Source organism: Syngnathus leptorhynchus, chromosome 6 (assembly GCF_054491065.1).
Source record: "Syngnathus leptorhynchus isolate UIUO chromosome 6, UIUO_Slep, whole genome shotgun sequence".
In the NCBI taxonomy this organism is placed as follows: domain Eukaryota; kingdom Metazoa; phylum Chordata; class Actinopteri; order Syngnathiformes; family Syngnathidae; genus Syngnathus; species Syngnathus leptorhynchus.
In genome coordinates, this window is record NC_141200.1 from 12,876,985 (window position 1) to 12,900,104 (window position 23,120).

Sequence of the window (23,120 nt, forward strand, 5' to 3'; positions counted from 1 at the left end):
GTGGCGACCTCTATCAGATTTACTTTGATTTTTTCTCCCCCCCCAATGTTTTTATGACAGTCTGACTGGCTCAGTTCCGATTATTCTCCCAAACACGAGCTGCATTTGCAGTGACAGTCAAGCAGTCGGGTTGAGCAGTAGGACCCAGAGTTGCAACGATGGCAGCAGTAAGGCAGCAGTAAGGCCTGAGGGAGGAGCCCAGTATAAACCAAACAAGCCTCTACAGTCCACACCCTGCAGTGTAGGGAAGTTTCTCTGCATTCTTGCCATACTGCACATACGAAGAGACCAAGAAAGCTACGAGGGCTCTGGCTCTAAGTGAGTGTGCAGTCATCGGGTGTCATTTCTGCTGTGTTTTCACTGAAGCTGACTAGAGAAACCTTTCTTCTCGTCCCCTAACAGGAGGAGGGGGTGTGGTGTGTTGTAGTTTGGTGGGCCTGCTGGCGGCCTGCTAGAGGACTGGAGACCAGACACTCATCATCATCATCCAGGCCCTACCAGGTGTTGTATTCTCAATTTGTCACTTCAAGTCACTTTCTCTCCCTCCTTGGCTGTCCAAATAAGATGAGTGCATGGCTCCTCTAGCCTTTTATGGCTTCTCAGTATGTCATTGCATTACAGTTTGCTACGTGTACAAAACAACTTCCTGTCTATAAATGTATAGTGCTGCATATGGGGGGGGGGGGCTCACAATAAAATCCCAAAGTTGGCTTGTTGTGTTATTATTATTATGTAATACACTCGCTGTTCATTTCATTTGGTACACTTGCATAATCAAATGAGCTCCAGTACACTATCAAAAAGCAAGATAATATCTAAACGTGTGTTGTTTGCTGCAGTGCTACACAACTGGCTGCACTGTATCACACTTGAGACTTTGTGCTGATATTTAGGCCTTTTCATTGAGCTAAAAAAGATCATCAACGAGCCATTAACACTAGAGGAGGGACATCATTTGGAATGCTGTGTAAATAAGCTTGATCAATGCCACGAGCACCACATTAGGCTCTTTGTCTGAATCCAGATTTCAACAGGCAGTGTCACAACTTTAGGCAGAATCTCCAGCATTTTTAAATCATCCACTTCACCATTCTGTTCAACAAAATACACAAACTGAATCCTTCAAATGAAGATTTTGAGGAGGAGGCATCATGTTGATTACAAAATAATATAATCTCTCTCTCTTTTTCGCTCTCTCTTGCTCTTTCCTTCCTAAGAAACAATTTGGCAAATCGGGACATGTTACTGAGACCACATTTGTTTGAAGATTGCTTTCCCACTTTCTTCTTCTCAGTGCCATCATGAGTAAGGCAGAATTTGACGAAGGTGTGGTAATTGTCTCCGAAGAGCGCCCTGAGAAGTTACAGAGTGACAAGGCCCCGGGTATTGCGACAACGGGGCCAGGATGGACAAAGGTTAGCTGCCCTTGCTGTGTTTCAGAGTGGGTTGAGCCACTGGTTCTGGTGAAACTTGGCGAGAACGTCCGACCTGAGACCAAAAGGTGGCTCATCAAATTGATTGGAACGCCACAAAAAGATGGAGGTGAGGTTCTTTATGCACGCAATGAATTTGTACACACAGACATTGTCTTTAATTATGAAGTGCTCTCTTAGTAGTAGTAGAAGGAAAGACATACAAAAATGATAATCATAAAATGAAACTCCGGATGACTTCCACGCGATCCTGAAGTTATACCATATGTCAACACGACGGACTGACGGACTGAATGAATGAATGAATGAAAAAACTGGCTTCTACTCGAGAGGCTGCTCAAATCCAATCTTTTAGATAAAAGTACCCCAATCTGAAAAAGTCTCAAACAGCTACCCAAACAAGTGGGTTGGGAAAACAACCCTGTACGAGTAAGCTTCGGAAAGGTACCTGAATGAAACCATGAGGAAATTCATTAACTGAGGAAGGTGAAGGTTAAATAGACAATCAAGAATCTAAAAATACTGATGTAGGACCAGAGGGAAAGCTTTGTTGTTTTTTTAAAAATATGTTGTTTTTTTTAAATACGTTGGAAGGAGCATGAACATTTATTATTATATTATTATTATTATTATTATTACCCTGTATTTCAATATTATTACTATGGAACATTTTATAATTTTTTTAAGATATAATAATAACAATATATAAATAATAATGGTGTTGGTAAAACAGAAACATATATGAGATTAGATGGTTAAGTTAAATGTAGAAAACAAATTGTGTTGTGTACCAATTATTTTGGGCATGCTATGTGGGTTAAAAACAAAATAAAAGTACATGTTAGCATAATGTCCGTCTTTACATTTATTTATTTTATTTATTTGTTTATTTACATTTAGGACATACATATATCATATTATATACTATTATAAAACCTAAGCCCTGATGAAGCCTAATATTTGTTTCAGCACATTGTGGTTGAACTATCCCAGCCCTTGCATAAATTTGAGGTGCATGGATATCCAAAAGAAAAACAAACAAAAATGTTTGCTTGGTTGGATGTCACACCAACATGTTAACTCAAAACTCATTGGAGAAGGTGGATTTTTTTTTCCAGAGCAGCAGTTTACATCTCATTACAAAAAGAAAAGCCAATCATGTTTCCTCTTGTGTTCTTTCCACTTTGGGGCATAGATTTCAAAAAGAGAGTGTGGATAACTCTCCTCAACTCTCCCAGGTGCAGCATTGCTGGCCCACCCAGGTGAAGATGCCACTGGTGACATCATCATGGTCTCCGCCCCACGGTGCACATTGCTGCAGGCTACCGAGGAGTTGGGTCTCTGTAAGACGTTTAAGAACGGTGAAATGGAGACCTTCTCATACGACAACAGAGAGAACTTTAGACACTCAGGTAAACCAGTACACTGACTGATGGAAGAATATAAAAATAATTGATAGTAATACAACACATCTGATACAATTTGTAATAAATTATTCAGAGTAGTTAAAATTTTTGAAGATACTTCACCTGAGAACAACTGAAATTATTATTTTTTTTTAAAAGTTAAAAAAATATTAGTAATTATGATAATTATTAACATTATGTAATAAAAACACTTTTTAATAAAATAAAAACACAGAAGGAAATGTTTCATTTAAAAAAATTTGTTTTCTTGAACGTGTTAAGATCAAGGAAATGTATCAAATGAAATGAATCTTAAATGAATCAGATGGAAAACATTAGATTTTGCTTTATCATTAAATTTCCTCGGAAACATTTGGAGTCTTTTGATCAAATCTCAAATGATTGAAAGGTCTGCTCTAGTTTTTTGTGAGTTTTTTTTTTTGTGAAATTTTTGTGGACACGAGTTAGATGTTTTACTGTATAACGCCTAAATAGAGCTTTTCTAACCCTGTTTAACAGACGACATGGAGATGTTCCTGACGGTGGCCGAGAAACAGTACATTGTCAAGTATGAGTTGGAGGGTCTGCGTGCGCGGAGGGATGTGAGGATACCTGGTCTGGCTGACAAATACGCCTTACAGCACCGAGACAACATCTGTGAGTCCCGCAGGAATATAGAATAGAATAAAAATCATAGTAGACAATGATCAGTATTTATTTATCTCTGTCATACACATCTATTAGAATATGCTTCATCTTCTCGAGCTTCGTTAATTGTTGTTTCACTTATATCGCCGATTTTTAAATCACACCTATCTAATTTTATTTTGCGGGTGTTTCTTCATATCGAATATTTTTCTCCCTCTGATGTTACTCAACAACCCATGCCCAACATATGTTGATACATATATTCCAAGTTACACATCCTGGAGTGAAGAAAGTAAGGATGAGGGCCCCTAAGTGGACAGAAATAATACCTGCACCACACATGCATAGTTTATATTGATAGTTTATATAAAGGTACTTCATGGATTTTTGCCAATTTCAATTCTATTTTTAATGAGACTTAACAGCAACAACATAGCACATTCACGAGGCCCCTTACAAGAGTTGTATCAAGAGTTGCTGTAATCATCAATTAACAATATAGCTATTATTGTTTGGAATGTGATGTTATTGTTTGTAATACACATAGACTTTTATGTACAACTTTATCATATTTGATCAACTGACATCACCCAGCCCCCTTCCCCTAAAAAAGCCAGAAATGATTCTAAACTGTAATGAAAGGTGTGTTGTTGTTTTTTGCTGTCAAATCTCCGCCACAATCCAGTTAGCACTACAAACCATGTCTGTGAGTTGCTGATCTCAGTGGTTCTTGGCTTCTCACTTTCAATTATGAAAATGCTTCCCTCAGCATCTCTGTCAGTGTGTATGTCACTCTACAGTCATGGTAATGGCTTGGTTGCTGCAAGGTTTAGGACTTTCCCCCCCCCCCCCCATGTGTTGTTTTGCTGAAATGAGTAACCCTGAGTGGTTTTGCAGGGCATAAGATGATCTCCGCTGGCGTGGTTGTGGACACGTTCCCTCTTCATAACAAGGCAAAACTGAAAGAGCTCAGTAAATCCTGGTATTCTGGGAACCAGCTGTCACAACCATTGGGTAGGTGGATGCGCATGACTAACACACACACACAAACACACACATCCGTCATATTCGGGAATCAAACCGGTGTCGACACACAAGGCGGGCAAGTGTACCCCTCAGCGAATCCCGGGCGGCCATTTTGCCTTTTGCCATTGACTGAAAATCATAGTTGCCAGGTCTCAGGTCACAACCAATCACGGTTCATCTTCAGAAAACTGGTGAGACGTGATTGGTTATAAGACCTGGCAATTGTGATGTCATTTTCAGTCGCCGAAAGTGGCAGCCCAGCGCTCACAAATAAATATTTGAATATAAAAAAAACCCCAAATATATCATATTCTACAAACAAAAGATGAATCAGAACACCGTGTCTGTTTATCGACTAGTTGGGCTGCACAGAAGATATTATTACTAAGACAATTTAGGAGTTGACTTCCTTTTTAAGTTGCTGTACATGAATGTTTAGTGACATTTTCATGTACATCCCAGTAATGATCATAAATTCACAATACAAGTACAATACAAGGCCTCTTCTCTTCAGCCAATCACTGCGACCCCAAGTCTGAATGAGTGGCAGAAAATGAATGTACGACTGGAGGGATTCCATTCCCCCACTAATAAGATCACAGTAAGGGATTGCGTTGTCCTACCACAAGATGGCTGCCCTTTGTGGGAACACAAGAGGGTTGTGTTTATTCCTCACCAGTCGAAACTATGTCCACCTACTCACCACAACATCAGTTACTTCTGTCCAGAACCAATACGGTTTTTCAACATATCCAAATTCTACTTTTAGGCAATAAAAAATATGGTTTGAGTGATGATATCAGAGGAGTTCCAATTTAACAATATCTGTAATATTGTGGTTGCACTTTGCAGTGATTGCACTGCATCATACGGCCTCAATCCAAACTAACTGAGCAATATTATATTTGTAAAGGTAAATTTATTCAAATATTGAATTGTATCATCCAATTTTGCATCAATACCTAAAATTTGTGACTGATGAGTGGACATCACCTCAATTTAACAGGACTTAAAATTTGAAGTGATCAGTAACCATTGTTACTTTCTTTGTGTTTGAAATGGCGTGATTGATTTGTGCTATATCTGTGTCCATACGTATTTTATATCTTTCTTTGTCTACTTGACTATCAGATTCAGTCAATGCATATTTTGGAAGCACAGTAGGATTCTACTTCAGCTTCCTCGATTTCTACACTTGGTCTCTATTGCCACTGGCTATTCTGGGCCTTTTCATTACCTACTTTTCCAGTAAGTATGTGCAAAGGTTTTGTTAATTATCATTTATATTGTTGTGGTAGACACATAACAGTGTTCTTTAGGTTTTAAAGATAACTTTTTTCAAAAAATGTTTCGTATTGATCCCAGGTGAGGTGCAGAAGGAAGCGGTTGAGGCTGTGGCCGGCTCACAGGCCGAGATCCACGAGGAGGACGCCGGACTCGGGGTCAGTGGTCACATGATCCAAGCTGTGTTCAGCATGCTCTGGTCCACCGTGTTCATGGAACTGTGGAAGCGTCGTAGCTCCTCCAATTCCTACCGCTGGGGGACCCTTCACCTCGCCGAGCGCTTTGCGGAACCTCGACCCGGTTTCCACGGCGATCTTGGGATGAACACTGTCACCGGTCGTATGGAGCCACTGTTTCCCGAATGGCAGAGGGATCTGCGGATGGCTCTGGTCTCCGTCCCGGTGGTCGGACTGTTTCTGGGTATGACTCGACTTGACGCCTGACTGGGTTAAAGGATTTCAAAATTCTTGATGATTTTTTTTTTCTATTCATGTCTTAGAGATCAGAACACAATTACATAAGAGAGTGTCACACAAATAAGCGATTATTCATCACTCCAGTTTCACATACGTGTGCAGGGATGGTGCTCCTGGGTATGCTGTGTTTTTACTGGGCGGAGAACCAAGTGATGTGGATCCACGAAGAATGGGACTCGGTGGTGTCTCAGACGTTACTCTACGCACCCTCTGTGCTTCACATCGTCTACACAAATGCGCTGGCGACTGGTTACAAAACAGTGGCCCAGTCTTTGACTGAATTTGGTAAGTGTGCAACAAGACTAATTGTATTCAGCAACTTATCCAAGCCCTCGAGTGACAAGATAAAGATTCAAAGATAAGATGTTCACTCCATTGTGCCCAGATAGCAAGTTAATTTTGTCACTCTTGGTTTATATAACGAAAAAAAAAACATTTGATATCAGAGAACCACAGAGAAGAGTCTGCCTTCCAGAATCATCTGACAGCCAAAGTGTTGGTGGTGAGTTTCCGCCTTTGTCATGAGCATTATTACATCATCCAACTGTCTGCTGACTCTGCTGTTTTATATCCTCCTTCATCAGTTCACATTCTTCAACTACTTTGCAGTCCTCTTCCACATTGCATTTGTCAAGCAAGATGTGCCGTTGCTTCGCAAGGTGACAGCTGGCCTCCGCTCTACTACACATAAGTACAATAAATGCAAAGCCTTTTTTGGAAAGAAATAGTATAAACTATCAAATTGAACAACAACAACAAAATCTGGTCTGGTAGCCCGCGTGAATAATTTATATTTTATGTCTAGCGCCTGGCGTCTTTGCTGATCGTGACTCAGTTGGTAAACCAAGTGACAGAAGTGGTGATCCCCTTCCTTGTGGATCGCTTCGTTAGTGCCCCTCACAGGTCGGAGAGCGAAGATGACCCAGAGGAGGACAAATTTAGGAATCAAATCACGCTGCCAGTGTTCCCCGTGAGTGCACTTTATAAATATGAAATGATGACGATGACACCAAGGGGTGTGACGCCTCTGCTTTTATGTCAAAGCCAAAAAGCAAGCAGAACTGCAGAGAGTTCAGGTGTCAAACTCAAGGCCTGGGGGCCAGATACGGCCCGCCACATCATTTTATGTGGCCCGCGAAGACAAATTGTGCATCAAATTGGTGTTTCATTACTGGAATTGCAAATTGTCTTCAGTTTAGTTAAAAATATTTGACCAGTTTTTACCGATTTGAAAACGAGTTATTTGTCAGTTTATTTTGTAGCTTTTACTGTATATAATATGAGGTGCCCATACATTTATTTGGGTTGACAGTCATAATGGCCCTTCAAAAGAAGCTATGACTACAATGCGGCCCGTGAAAAAAATGAGTTTGACACCCATGCACTACTGTGACAAGATACTTGATTTCTCTGAGAAGTTGGCAAGGAGTCTTTGACAACGTCATGTTTTCCACCGCCAGGGCCTCTTTGCAGAGTACATTGAGCTCCTGGTGCAGTTTGGCTATCTGAGTCTTTTCTCATGCGTGTACCCTCTGACGGCCGTGCTGCTGCTCATCAACAACGTAACGGAGATCCGCTCCGACGCCTACAAGATCTGCAAGCTCTTCCGCAAGCCGTTCTCTACCCCCGTGGCTAATATGGGTGTATGGCAGGTCAGGAGATAACGCAGCGTGCGGAATTGTGACTCGAGATTACAGGTGTCATTGTGTCGTCCTCCAGATTGCGTTTGAGATCCTGAGTTTCGTCGCCGTGGTGTCTAACTGCTGGCTGCTAACACTGTCACCGCAGTTTCAAAGGATGCAGCACGAGGGACAGATGAGCAGCAGCGACATTATGCTGATGGCCATTTTGGCTGAGGTATGATTTACCCGTGCACACTCACAGACGTTTTAAGGGCTAAGTCCATTGTGTTTAAAATACTTAACAAATTTATATAGTCATTATGAATTCCTCCAATGTGTTTGTAGTACTAAGTAAGACACAACAGGAGAACACAAACAATAAGTGACATTAACAATAGAACGAGTAGGCCTACTTACCTCTAATCAAAGTTGAAGTCTACAACTATTTACAAATGCAGCATGGCATGCTGGGAAAGTCCTTCAGTTTCAAATGTTGTTGACAAACATGTTGCATTACCGCTACTCATTGGACTTGTATTGAAATAATTATGTACTTTACACCTAGTGGAGAAGCTTACCATTTATCAAATCAATTTTGACCATTTTAATTCACAGCTTGCCATATTTTAGCCATATTCATATTTTTAACAATTTCCATTTCATTGCTCTTGAAGTTCACACATTTATGTTGATTTAAGGAACCTAAATTACACAATGTGGAGAATTTCAATTGCACAGTTTGGAGAATTGTGTCATTAAAATCAAATTAAATAGAAACTTAAAGAGGAAGTAAACCCTAAAATGTTCTTTGTCATAATATGTTCTGTGAAGCCCAACTAGTTGAGACATAGTGTTGTGATAGTTTTGTTTATGGAATATCAGTTTAGCAGCAAAGTTCGCCTGTCTTTATCCATCTCAGGGGGCGGCCATTTTGCAACTTGCTCTTGACTGAAAATGACATCACAGTTGCCAGGTCTCAGGTCACAACCAATCACAGTTCACCACTTGTTTTAAGCTGAGGCATGATTGGTTGTGAACTGAGACCTGGCAACTGTGATGTCATTTGCAGTTGACAGCAAGTTGCGAAATGGCTGCCCCCTGAGATGGATAAAAACAGGTCAATTTTACCTGTTTATTTCATATTCCAACAACAAAACATTAATCAGAACACAACAAGTTGGGCTGCACAGAACACATTGTTACAAAGAAAATTTGGGGATCGACTTCCATTTTAAAAATGAACAATGCCACGACTTATTTCTCAGAGTGCACGTTTGACAGATTTTTCTCTTATTTTTGCAGCATATTCTCATCATAGTTAAGGTGACTGTGGCAGCCCTGATTCCAGATGAGCCGAACTGGATTAAAAAAAAGAAAGCCCGCATGCAGTATACATCCATGCAGGCGTTACGACAGAAGGTCAGCCCAATTATGGTCCCTTTCCTTGTGACTTCAAGATGAATGATGCAGATAGTGGCAGTCTGGAGTTGGTATCATTGATCAGTTGATTACAAAGTTGGCATTTGGAAGCCATGTGACTCGAGTATAAAGCCCAAGGACATTTTTGTCCAAGTGAAGGAGGCTATTATTTGGCTGAAAAATCTGATTATAAATATATGACAAATTATACTTAAAACCCCAAGTTTGGTAGGCCTGCTTGGTGAGGGAGATAAATGAAATCAAGGATACTCATGAAAAGGTCAAACTTCTAAACACAGGTCTTCTTTGGTCTCATCATTTGGCTTAATTTCCTCGTTCAAAAAAGCTCTTTGAAGACCAAATGTAGGGCCCACTGCCTCACGGGACAGTCAGCTGAGAAAAAATAGCCATTGCTCGTGTTATGCCATGATGTTTGTTGATCTGAGTGAGACCCTGTAAATAGAGATATTGCATAATATCTCTGTAATTCTTAAAGCCATGACATTGTGTACTCTTAAATTTATGCTGAAAGTCTACTTCCACAACATCTTAGTTAGGATCTTTCAAATTTTATTATGGAGGTGCACAAAGGCAAAGTCAGTGTTGTTAATTGTCTTGAATGAGTTTAGTTTTCACTTGTAAAATGTATGATTGTTTTCTCTTCCAGAACCTGCCTTCTGAAGAGTCCTGAATCTGTTTCAAAAATTGAGTCACTGGACTCAAAAAGAATAATCTTTTAGTTTCACTAGTGTTGCTGTGCCCGTATACGTACTCATCGTATGTACTTTTAAAGGTGCCATTTTACACTTTGGAGACAAATCACAAGCTCTTTTTTTTTTATTAATTAAAAAAAAAAAAAGAACACATTTTATTTGAAATTCACAACAGTAAAGTGTCTTGAAAATGCTTTTCAATGTGGTTTTAAAAAATCCTTCAGACTTTTGTACTCTTGAGTTGAATAAACTCAAATTCGAAATAAAAGCGAAAAAGGTCACTTATAAAAGTGCAATTTGCAGGCACAGAAAGAGGAATTATGAAATGTTAAAAAAGAAAGTTGGAGCGCATATTTGTTTCGAATAAAACATTAATTATGAGGCACGGTTTCCTTATAACATTGACATACAGATACAATATATGTTTTAAATTAATTATTACAACAATCCTCTCTTCCATGAAATATGTGCCTTTTAGGAAATGATTATATTAAATATATATTATGTTTTAAAAAGTGTTCCTGATCCTATATTAAGAAAAGGCTGTCTAATAATCTTTCTCCCCGTGTTGGTTGGTAGCTTTGACTCCAAGGTTCCAAATGGCAGCTTTAATTCCACCAAGCTTCTTGGCTTGCTATTACCACACATGGTGCTTCGACAATATACACGCTCTGAGTCGCACTTTTTTTTGATCACACATACACTGAAAGTGCAATTCAAACAATGTTTAGAATGTTCAATATTTGTTGCTAAAAATCCTGCAAACTGAATGTATATATTGTTTGTTGTACAAGAGTTGCTTTCAAAGAAACTTACAGTTCAAGCGTTTGAGTGAGTTGGTTAAAGGGGAGTCAGGAAGAGACAAAAATATTTATTATTATGCTGACATTGTATTCTTAACAAGATCTTGGTTCGATGTCCTTTTTAAGGATATCGATAATCTACAGTGATTGACAAGAGGTAAATATCAAAGTGAATAGCAAGCAGTTTACTTAATAGCTGCTCCGGTGGTCTCTTTGCTACAACCAAATTTTTGATTTAGGAACGTATAGCACTGTACTTCTATGGTAACAAAGATAACAGAATGTGGTGTCTGTGTTTCGGTACCTTAAAAAATAAAAATGTAAGGAATTTAGGAACTGCTAAAATGCCCCCAAATATTACAAAAAGTCAATCCTGATGTTGCCAATAGAAGTAATATTGAGTACAGTGTCACGTAAAAACAAACAAAAAATGCTAAGTTAGATTGTTAGCTGTTGAGCGCAATGAGAAAAAAACCAACACAACTTGAGCTATGCTATTGTGATATTTTCTTTTTTTGTGTGTGTAAGATGTGGAGTCACTTTTATATTTTGTATTGTGTCACTAATGACTGCTTAATTTGGCAGTATTACCACTAATTTGCCTTCTGGCACATTGTGCTATTCATTCACTCTCCAATGTTGACAGATGGACCATCATACAAACATTGGCTTATGTCGCCTTGCTGTTTACAATATAAAGTTGGTCGACCTCCCAGTGGCCATCAACTATATTAAAAGTTGCGCATGTGTTAACTTGAAATGACAATGAACATATATATATATATATATATACATATAAATATATCACAATAAAGACACAAATAAGGCTGCTTTTTCTTCTTCACAAATGACACGGAGCACATTGGTAACATTGATTTAATCAATTTTAATAAATAGATACAGAAAAATAAGTACATGGTTCCAGAGAGACTAGGTCCTCTAATTACAAAGCAGTAGTAGACAGAACACACCAGGGAGAGGCAGGCGGCAAGTGTAGGAATAATTACTTCTATATATATAATCTGTTCTTGGTACAAATTTTACCCTTACATTGTTTGCTGAAATACGAGCCATAATCAGATTTCACGCTATAAGCGGGAACCATTAGGTTGGATACCCAGTTTGGGCAAGAAACTGTAAAAAAAAAAAAAAATGAACACGAATAAGTTGCTCTGCAAGCTTGAGGGGGAAACCATATACTGTACAGTAGCTTATTCTACAGCTTTGGCCCTTGTCACTGTACAAAATGTATCTACATTTATTATCTTCACCTCAAATAAGAACATGAGTGGATGTGAAAATAGTACACCAAATATACATGTTGTGACTCCTCTATCAATATGTGACACATAACTCATATTCCTTAGATGTACAGTAGGAAGCTACCAGGAACTGTGCCGTACTGTGTGCAATCAAGGTAACAAGACAACAGCAAGTGTCCTGCAAAAGCCAAGACACGATATTGAGGTATACGGTGATAAATAACGGTAACAGCATGCACAGCAAGTCACATGGTTTCCATGACGAGTGGCACACTTGAAAAGTGTCCCGGTCGTGACGACAAAAACTAATAGGTCGAGTGGGCCACAGACGGAACGTTAAGAGGACGGAGAATGATACAATCATCTCAGTCTGAGGCATATTTCTCGCGTATAGCATATCATAACATATAGTAACAGTCTCTCAGCTTATATTAAGAGGTTTGTAACCAGAGAAACGGGTTGTGCAAAGGGAAGGAGAAGAAGAAACAAGTACTTTTTTTTTTCTGTGAAGCCTTTATTGTAGAAACCTCATGAAGGACCATCTTCTTCTCTTCTTCAGGACGAGCAGGTACAGTGTGCTTGCTACACTCTCAAAGCCGCAAAGCGGCTACCGATGTTCAAGTCACTGTGCTAGAGACAAACTGGAGCTTAACGTGGTGTTTTCGGCTCAAGTGGGCACTCGAATGTCTCTTGGAACCACGCTCAGTCAGCTGGGAGTGTGCGTGCGTCTCTGGCGATGTCATCTAGAGCACATGGCAACAGTTGTACTGTGCCAGTGGGAGAATCTTAGCTTTGTTGTTTGTGGGGATATTGAAAGACAGAGCTTTCTCACACAAGGGCAGCTGGAAGAGCCGCTCGCGCAGTTTGAGGCTGTGGCGTTTTCCCGCCGGCTCCATCCTGGCGCCGTTGGCGGCTTCGTCCCAAGACCCCGTCCCATTGCGTGCTTGAGATTTGTCTGTCACAAAGTCCTCCCTGGCGCCCGTGTCCATCCTCTGTTCCTTTTTTCCTCTACGGCTTGTCTTTACTTTCTTAGGTGTTGCGGAGGCGGCTTTATTGAAGTTGTTGTTTGGCTCCGTTTCTTGGTGGGGGGCTTTCTCGCTCCACCCCTGGCAGCACGGCACCCTCAAAGCGGCCTCAGCCTCACACGAGGAGGGGGGCTCAGGCGCGTGACTCACGTGATTGTCTAGGTGAGCGACCGGTTGGTATGAAATCACGCATGTGCTTTGCGTGTGCTCTATTTCCATGTCTGCACCATCATCCTCATCCTCCAACGTCTCCTCCGGGCTCATACCCTGCTCCTCCCTTTCCTCTTGATCGTCCACACCTTCTTGTGTGACCTCTGTGTCCTTCTGTAGCTCAGACAAAGACAACAAACCTTCACACTCTTTGGCCAGGTTGGCCTCCTCCTCTTCTTCCTCCTCCTCCTCCTCTTCCTCACAGATCTGCAGGAGGGCCGGCAGGTTCTTGGTGATGCGAGGTTCCTCTACCGGTGGCGGGTGAAGCGAGTAGCTCAGGTTGACCTGCCGCGGCGCCGGTAAAGACTGCGGTTTGGCAGCGAGCAGGTCGCCGGACTCGACCATTCGGGAAAGCGGCGAGGTAGAGGAGAGAGCCCCTGACAGCCAGTGGGGAGGGGCCTCTGGGCTGAGCAGCACATTGTCCAACCCCTGCAACCAGTGATGAGCCTCGATCTCTTGCAACGACGCTCGGACTGATGGATCCTTCTGGAGCATCCTGGAGATCAGACTGAGAAAAAAAAAAACACACACAATCAGATTATACTGTGCAAAAAAAGTGAAACACCAGTGTCATCCATCAAAATTTTAATGAGGGCTTGAGTGAATTATCGGTCATGGAACATTCTGTTCATGTGTCATGAATGCAACTGAGTGTCATCCACTTTCTTGGGCAATCCACAAAAGCAAGCTCATGAGATGTTAAGAATATCCCAAAGGTTGTTCTGTTCTGCTCAGATGCTCCATCATGTGACCATGTGAGTGCAGATTGTTTTGGATCAGATATATCCTGCAGTGTTTGTGGTCAAACAGCCAGACACTGGGCTGACAACATTGTTGCTTACTCGATGGAAAAATATATGAGAAGCAACTTACCGCTGCTACTACTGCACATGAGTGCTGTATTATGACAACAATGTACAGTTAGACAGAAATCAGAAACCTTTTGTGTTTTGAAATGTTCAAGCAGACATACAGTCCGAATAAGGACTATGTAGTTGCTTCATTTAATTTAGGTCCTGATTTATTTCTTATGATTTGAAATGAGAACTGAATGCATCTTAACATAAAAACAATTGTTTCTATTCACAAATCCAAACAATTACCTATAAAGTGTCATCGATTTCTAGCTACTAGTCAAATAACTATTATAGAAAAAAAATGATTTGGGTAAATAAAAAGCAATGTTGGTAATTTAGGGCCACTTTGGCATAAGACTTACATTATTAAGAGGTCGTTTGTTAAGTTGGACATAAACCTTCTAAATCTTCTACAGTGCTTCTCCACATTAAGGTGGTCGGTGAGCTGGAGCCTATTGCAGCTGTCTTGGGACACGAGGAGGAGGCCACAGGGCTTGCATCCAGCCAGTGCCAGTGAGTCAGAACCTATGTAACCACTCCATTCATGTGCTTGCTTTGATATGGCAGATCAAATGTAAAAAAAAAAAAAAAAATGGGGTCAATGAAAAACCAAAACTTGTGTTGCTGCAGTCGTTGCTGCAATTCGAGGCGAGTGACTGCCGAGTATTTAATGAAGCATATCTGCGTGCAGCCCAACTAGAGCACTAAAATTATTCGCTGAAACTAATGAGATGCTTTTACGGTCACTAGCTATTTAACACAGGGTGACTCACATCTATGCAGTAAATGCTCAGAAGCCTTGAGTAATAATAATAAATGAAGTGCAACGATGACGATGTGATGGCGTTAGAGTCATTTTCTTTTAGCGGCTTTGAAAGGGGACATTTGATTGACGCGGGGAATATCACCATCGCACATGTACTTACTCTTTGCAATCTCCTGAGATGTGATCGGGGATGGAGTAACGACAATCCAAAATCATTACCAGCGTCTCACTGTCGTTGGCCTCCTGGAAGGGAGGAACCCCGCACACTAACATATATAAGATCACCCCAAGAGACCAGATATCTGCAACACACAAAATAGAATCAATATAGACATGCTGTCAGGCACAAGACAAGGCAGCTTTATTTATATCACGCAATTCATACACTCAAATAATTGAAATTTAAAAGCCTTCACAAACAAGAAGTGAAGCCATTTAAAAGCAAAATAAAGTCATCATGTGTAGCTTACTGCTATAAACCTATGAAAGTCATCTGAAAATGGTGTTTAAGCTTTTTGGTTCTCTTGACTTCTGACACACACCGGCAGACACACATTTGCGGATACTGTCTGAATATGTATTTCCACTTATGGTCCCCCTCCCTTTCCTTCCCTTCCACCTCCTGGTTTCATGCGTGCGCGCGGCTCTCATGATACAGTGCTATTTTGAGAATGAAATTTCTTTTGCTCTTTCTTTTTTCTGCAAATGAGAGCTCACTGCACATGTCAAGCCAGATAGACTATATGAAGGGTGAAAATGGCATTTTTTTCTTTTTAGAAAAAAACAATAAAACAGCAGTGATCTAATATGTGTTGTCATGACATTGCCCTTTCAAGGTTGCTTCATTTGAACCGTATAATGCAGGAAGCGGTCGAGCGTGTCTTTTCCTGTGCAAAGGCTTGGTTTATGAAAGGCTTATAAAATTGAGGTTAAATTGGATGGTAGGCTACAGATCAGAAAAAAATCATTGAATACTTTTGTGCCTTGGTTTGAGCAAACAAAAAGAAATGAAATAAATAAAAAGATTCATTTCAGCATTTTCAAATATGCCAAAAATGATGACACTAAAAGGTTGCCTGTCACAACATTTTGTCTTTTAGTCCATGCAATGAGCCACAAGTAACAACAACATGATATGTTCTAGAACAGAAAAACACTGAACTGGGCCATCCATGTGCTTAGCGGTGTTTTGCAAACAACTCTGCAGGTTGCAATTTTAAGCCTTTTAGAATGAAGAGCAGAGAGATTTTCAAGCGCAATCTAATGCATGATGGCCAACGATAACAAATACAACCGTGAGTAACGATAGTAGGTATCAGGCTGATGCGGGCCTTTTTCAGGTATTGGGGTGGCAGCCGATACTTGTCACCGATACTTAAAAAAATTAAGTCTTTCTCAGCAGTAGCTGGTGCTATTTTGCCACATTGTCAGATCATCATCTGCATCATCTGTCATTGTGTTAAATGAACTTTTATAAGTCAAATGTACTCGAGGTTTGAGTGAGTATTTAAAGAATGAATACCTATCAAACATCCTTAACAACAAACTGTACTCAAATTCATGGTATATTGTTTTTAATGGTACATTAATTTGGTTTTAAAGGATTAATGTAACAATAGAAAACTGATGATCCACAAATCCGCACACACAGCACTCCCATGTGTATCAACATACGCCCATTGTCCACCATCACAGTTCAAACAAGTCAGCTCAGTCACCGGCGCACAATGTACACAGTCACACTTGTCTGTTTAGAGAACACTTATGCAACAGGGTGTAAAAGCCACCGAGTACTGTACTTTTCCCAGCTCACTACGAAATATCGCACGTACATACTATAGCCGGCCATGACTGGCCTACTGACCACTCAGACTACCAATACAGTGATAGGACACTTAGCTTTCAATATTAAGCAGCTTTCCATACTTTCCATACTCAAATTGGACTTAATTAACTCCTATTTTTAAACAAATCATATAGTTAGCGCACAAAATTGTCATGATACAGCATAACTACTCAGTACTGGTCATTCATAACTGAATATACAATGGCTAGTACTTGCGAGGTTTGGGTGGTATTTGAATTTTGACACAGTAATGCCCTCACTAATTTTAGACTTATTTTGGAGCTTATGTCAACCAACGCGAGTCTGTCTACTATAGGGTGAAAATCCGAGATACCATTTTGAAATAGTTGTATTATTAAGTCGATAACACATTTACACATTTATATGTGATACGAGAAATATATTTAATATCATATTAGGTCTTAATGTGCGGTAGTTTTTTGTGACAGTGCAAAGTGATACCATTGCTATGTTAAGACACCGTGCAATAACATATAACCATTCATTCCGCCTTACCCTAGTACTTGCTAGTAATTGGTGCATTATTGCAGCAGAGAAAAACAATGAGTTACCTAAAATGACTCATTGTGCAACTTGGCAGTGCCTAATGAAAGTCCCTATCGTTCAACTTTCAAGCACGTCTTTCAGAAGCACGAAGTTCTAACTCAACCCCGAAATACACTTGATGACAATTAGCCCTAGGAGCTAGAATTATAAAGCTAAAAAATAGGCAAATTGGTTAGGATTTCTTGGGGCCAATTAATTTCTCAACACGGGCTGAATTGGAGCGCCTGTGTGCGTGTCCTTGCTGACACAAACAGAGGAGCAGCACACAGCATGATCTAAAAACAGACAAAGGGTTTCTTGTCTGCTATGTTCTAAAAAGGATCTTTTACGATGGTTTTCAATGTTTGATTCCCTGTTACATCATGCCCTAGCGCAGCAAAATTAGTTATTGCATGCCAGACCAGCAAGATAAAGTTAAACAAAATGTTTTGGTGGATTGGTCCCCTTGGAAATTATAAAACTGAAACTGAAGGACATAAATATGATGCTGGGCTTTTTTTTTTGGACAACTTTGTTCATAGTTATCAAGTTTTATTATTAAAATTGATTTAGGATGACTGTCTTGATGTCAAGTCACAGCATCTCATTCACTCATTCGGGTTTTTTACCAATTCCCCATGAGGAAAGTTGTGCCGTATTAGTTGAAGCAGATTATTATAAAATAATTCTTGTTATTTAGATGGAGATTAGACAACATTTTATGACCAATTTATGCAGGGATATAAAAAATTCCAAAAGGTTCACTTTAGTCAAATTAAGCTACCAAAGATTTTGGGGTGAAATCCCATCCCTAATAACACAATAAATATTTTAAGGCTGTAAATTGGTATCGCTGTCTTTTTACTGACAGATTTTGTGCTCATGTTCCTAACAGCCTCATAACAATTATGACAATACATAAATTTTCATAAAAGCACAAACAAATCAACTACACGACAACCTTCTGAAATTGCACTTAACTCTGTGGACAGTTACACACAGTAATGGGCAAATATTATGTAACTGCAGGCAACGTTTATTTTTGTCACAGAGTTTTGCTAGCTTGTTTTTTTTGCTCATATCGTAATCTGTTTTCTATCGATAGTGCTTTTTTGCAGGAACATCGATGGCTTGAGTTTAAGGTAGGGTACACATTAGACTGATCACATGTCAATCACAAGACTGACAAAGAGATAAATAATCACTGCCACTCACGTTCACAATTTTCAAATTGAAAAAAATCTGAATATTTATGCGGGGAGACAGTCATGCTATTTACTCAGACCTCATGCAAATACAAGCACACAAGATACAGATACTTTTTGTGACTAACCCTATATGAAGAAATTGGGACTTGACTTTTATTAGGGTCAACGACTTTTTTGGCACTTACTGTATGTGATAAAAATGTCAAAAAACAGATTCACACTTGTGAAGCAAATCACCTTTGCGCTAAGTGTCTGTCATTCATTTCAAGTTCAGATGTTCAATTTTATACTGTCTTTCGCTATTTTCAATGGTTAACTTGTTTTTACACGTATGATGGTTGAAAATGTTAAAATCCTACTGAAAAATTGCCTCTACTTTATAAAAGTTGAACAATGGCTAGAATGCATCATTTTTATTTTCAATATTTCATATGAGGCATTGATGTTGTAGTCACTACTTGCCTGACAGGCAGCATGGGTTCATTTCCCAATGAGTGAAGGAGCGTGTTAATAGTTTTCTGTCTCTATATGTGCTCTGTGAATGACTAGCTATGTAATATGCAAGAACTGTTTTGCTAAGGTAAAATATAACAGCAACACTACGAATTTGCAAAGCCACCTCGTTCGCTATCACGGCGAACTACTCTCACTTCCCACTTCACAGGTACTGGACGGGTGAACATAATTCCGCACACAATTGGTTGCATGGGTCCAATATTTAATTCAATTTTTTCCATTATCTTGTTTAGCGATTGTTAAACTAAAACAGGTCAGTTTTCAGTCTCATTAAGCACTGTTGTGGTTTACATAACGCAAGTTCATGATGTGTCCAGCTATGAAGTGTTTATTTTGTGCATTCTATTTTTTGCATTGGAATAAATGCACGAGACGTTTTCCTTTTTATGAGTATTTTTTTCATGGGTATTTTTTCTTTTTGAGTCGCGTATCCTAAAATTTCTTGCTATATATAGAATATTGCATATATCATGTATCTTGATATTATCATTATTGTGAACCAAATATCGCTACAGTATCAAATCACGAGTTACCCATATTGTCCCACTCCTAGTTCTAACGTACATCCTTCCATCCATCAATTTCCAACCCTGGATGAAGCCTGAGTACTTACACATCATTTACGTTACACAGAAGAAAGACCCAACGGTCCAATCTGAACCCAAACCCTGCTTACATGGCTTCAGAGGACATTACACCAAACAATACCAAGGACATCCATTTCCTGTCCTCAAAAAGTGTGACAAACACCACACAATGTTCCCACACGATGAGAAATACAGACAAGGCAGACACTGCAGTGTTTGGCTCCACTGCAGAACGTGCCCGCTTGGCTGGCTCGCTTGGACTGACCCAGATACACAATCTAATCCTTTGCAGACACATGCACGTTACACACAGCCACACAAGCAGATGAATATGAAAGGACAAATAGTACGAGTAATCCCGATTTAGGACATAAGGCAATGAGAACGAACATACAGAAGAGGGAAAGGTCATGGAAGGATTCTTGACCAACGCATCACCAAATTGTCAACTATTCTGTCTCCCTGGTGCAAATGTGGCATCCTTGTGGCTATCCCCTCATTCACAGGAATTCTACCTCGTGCTCAGCAGGCAGTCTCAGTGATCTTTCAGTTCTTTGTAAAAAAATAAATAAATAAAAATACAGTGAGTACCACCAAAACATCTCAACATTTCTCTCAGTTCATCAGTGCAGCACTGACTGAATTCATTCTATGCAGAGGATAAAGAATATATGACTGAGTAGGGGTGTAACGGTTTTGAACCAAACCGGAAAATCAAAGTTCAAAGTACTTTGGCTCAACTACTCGTTCTGTCATCCTGAACCGCTGTTTGACCATGAATGTTATAATTCCGAGAAGCATTTCAATGTAGCGTAACTTCACACGCAAGTTGACGGCAATGACGGACAAACCCGAACTTGCAAACTTTCGGGTCGGCCATGTGGAGACATTTCTGATTAAGACGACAGAGGATGGTGGCTGCGTTGTTATCCGGATGCAAGTTATTTGTCATTTGTGTTCAATAAAACTGTTTGTGGGAGAGAACGCTAACACGTCAAACATGCTAGCGCATAGATATCACGCGGCTACTGAGCTCACTCAGCCCGGGAGAGCAGTGAAACCACAACAACAGCCAAATATTCACGAGGTCTTCCAACTGAAACTTGGTCCGAAATCAGAGCGGTCAAAAGCAATAACTAATTCCATCCGATTATGCCACTGAGCTAAATTAGCTAAATGCTGTTTTGGAGTCCCAGCAACATCTGTTGCTCGTGAGACGGTTTTCTCTTGTGCACCTGAAAATATCGACTGGTCTTTAAATAAATGATTTTTATTCATCCTTTTTCTACCTGAGAGCAGTCGAAGAGTTTTTTCATTTAGATTTTATTTATTTAAACAATGTCGGCTGTTCTTAAGTGTTATTTAAGCTATTTATTGTGAAGTGAATTGAGTCACTGCCGACGTAGAGTTCTTGTATCTGCCGTAGCCTGCACTTGCAAGTCAAAGCAAAAAAACTTGTGGACGGACAGCACATATCTCTAAAAACGTATTAACTGAATCAGGTGCATCTCATGGGATCACTGTATTTTGTGTGTTCATCCAACTGAGATAAAAGCAGGAGACAATTTAGTGCAATGTGGATAAGAAAAGTCTACTTAAGAGTCTTACCCACAGCTGGAGCATGATACTCTTCGCCCAACAAAATCTCTGGTGCCGAATATGCCAAGGATCCACAACTAGTGGCCAACATGGTCCCAGGTTTGAATAGGTTACTGAAGCCAAAGTCTGTCAGTTTCACTGCCCCCTGCTGAGGAAAGAACACCACATTCTCTGGCTTCAGGTCTCGGTGCACCACGTGGAGCTCGTGGCAGTACGCCACCGCGCGCACAATCTGGGCAAAATGGCGTTTGGCGGTGCCCTCAGCAACGCCTGTCTCGTGGCGAAGGATGTAATCGTACAAGTCGCCCCCCTCGGCCAGTTCCATGACCAGGTAGAGGGTGGTGGGTGTGTCGATGACCTCATAAAGGCGAACCACGTTGGGATGTTGCACCCGCTTCATACATCTGAAAATAATCGAAACAACAAATAATCTTCCATCCATGGTTTATATGAAGATAGCAGAAGCAGTCTATACCTGACTTCCTGTAAGAGATGGCTTGTCGCCATGACATCGAGTTTGGTCTTGTCAATCATCTTGATAGCAACCAGTTGTCCTGTGTTGACATGTCGAGCCAGTTTGACCACTGCATAGTGGCCCCTCCCCAAGGTCCGACCCACATGGTACAGTCCGCTGAGATTCAATCGGTCTGATTTAAGATGTTCATCTTGGGCTGGGATGTTCTCGCCGCACTCCATGTTGACATCAAAAAAGGGTTAGATGTATGCAGAACCTTGGGAGGTTGTAAGGAGAGACTTGCTGGATAAAAATCCTCACTGCAAGGGGGTTGCCTAGCAGTACAAAGATAAAAAAAAACACAGTTTTTATTTTGTTTCGATATTTTCCATAAAGAAGCAGTGCATTTAATATCGAGTTTAATACCAGATGTCAGAAATTTCCTGAATATTGTAAAACCAAAGCATATATCTGGGATTGCTTATTGTAATACACACTAATTTATTGCGTGCGTTTGTTCAAAAATATGTGGGTAGAAGACCTTGGAAAAACTAATCATATATTAAATTGCAATCGCAAGATTGGGGGGGGGATCGCAATTTGATTCATTTACAAAACCGTTCAGTATAAGTAGTAAACATGTCTTAGTGTCCAACATTTTCCATTGTCTTATGTGGAACGAGGGATCATTGTCGGCCTTTCTCAAATTACACTCACCCTGCACAAATGGCACGTCTGATCGATCTTTGTAAGTGGAAGCCTGCCTTGAGTGTGTAAGTGTAGGCTCCCATGTTAGATTGACCAAGAATGTCCGAATGTGACGTTTTCGCGAATGATGTCATCACCTGATCACCCTAAGGGTAACGAGTCCATCTGACATCACCGTCCGTCATTCTTCTGTTAGCGCGATTTTCTTTCTCACGCGAAGCTCGCATCATCTGTCTCCATCCTCATCACAATCCGACGGCCTCACCTCACTGTTTACATGTGGACAAACTACCAGCGGGTGAAAGTGAGGCCTCGTCGCGTTAATAAGCACAGGATTAATTGTTTCTGGTCGTGGTGTCGCCCACGTAACTGCCAACTGTGGGTGTCGCGGCCAGCTGTTCGTTTACTTGGCCGGCCCACAACTGCAGTCGCGACTTGGCAAATCCGCCATCCTGCTGGCTGGCTGGCTTCCTTTCCGCTTGACCAGCGTACGCTTCACGAGCAAAGGACGCTACGGCGGACATTTCATAACGACGCCATCAAACTTACCGTCAATGCTAACATATCGCGAAGATCAACCCGCGGGGGTCCGACTCGCTGTCACCGCCGAACTTAAAAATGAACACCGTCGTCGACGACGGGTCCTCCGCTTCCTTCTCTCAGCTCCATGTTGTCTCTCCGCGTACACATTTCCCTCCTCACTGCA

At 40.5% G+C, this 23,120-nt stretch overlaps 2 protein-coding genes across 6 annotated transcripts; one reads left to right on the forward strand and one right to left on the reverse strand.

Moving 5' to 3' along the window:
- The first annotated feature begins 198 nt into the window (after positions 1-198).
- On the forward strand, positions 199-13,935 carry ano10b (anoctamin 10b). Of its 3 annotated transcripts, XM_085914505.1 has the most exons (17): positions 199-318; positions 403-501; positions 1,295-1,326; positions 1,441-1,542; positions 2,672-2,845; positions 3,359-3,496; positions 4,385-4,501; positions 5,645-5,761; positions 5,879-6,217; positions 6,376-6,558; positions 6,720-6,775; positions 6,858-6,932; positions 7,079-7,243; positions 7,734-7,925; positions 7,993-8,130; positions 9,198-9,314; positions 9,982-13,935. In XM_085914505.1, exons 3-17 carry the CDS (start codon positions 1,302-1,304, stop codon positions 10,003-10,005), a joined length of 1,962 nt encoding a protein of 653 aa, XP_085770631.1. In that variant the 5' UTR covers positions 199-318; positions 403-501; positions 1,295-1,301; the 3' UTR covers positions 10,006-13,935. The 3 variants fall into 3 exon arrangements, with proteins under 3 accessions (XP_085770631.1, XP_085770630.1, XP_085770632.1); XM_085914504.1 differs by having other exon boundaries at positions 1,295-1,542; XM_085914506.1 differs by lacking the exons at positions 199-318; positions 403-501; positions 1,295-1,326 and having other exon boundaries at positions 1,434-1,542; positions 2,629-2,845; positions 9,982-13,934.
- On the reverse strand, positions 11,710-23,120 carry snrkb (SNF related kinase b). 3 transcript variants are annotated; one of them, XM_085914507.1, is made up of 5 exons: positions 22,964-23,120; positions 21,728-22,041; positions 21,262-21,656; positions 15,111-15,252; positions 11,710-13,835 (listed from the first exon to the last, which is right to left on the reverse strand). In XM_085914507.1, the coding sequence occupies exons 2-5, from the start codon at positions 21,946-21,948 to the stop codon at positions 12,836-12,838; spliced, it is 1,758 nt and encodes a 585-aa protein (XP_085770633.1). In that variant the 5' UTR covers positions 21,949-22,041; positions 22,964-23,120; the 3' UTR covers positions 11,710-12,835. The 3 variants fall into 3 exon arrangements, with proteins under 3 accessions (XP_085770633.1, XP_085770634.1, XP_085770635.1); XM_085914508.1 differs by lacking the exon at positions 22,964-23,120 and adding an exon at positions 22,552-22,763; XM_085914509.1 differs by lacking the exon at positions 22,964-23,120 and adding an exon at positions 22,424-22,465.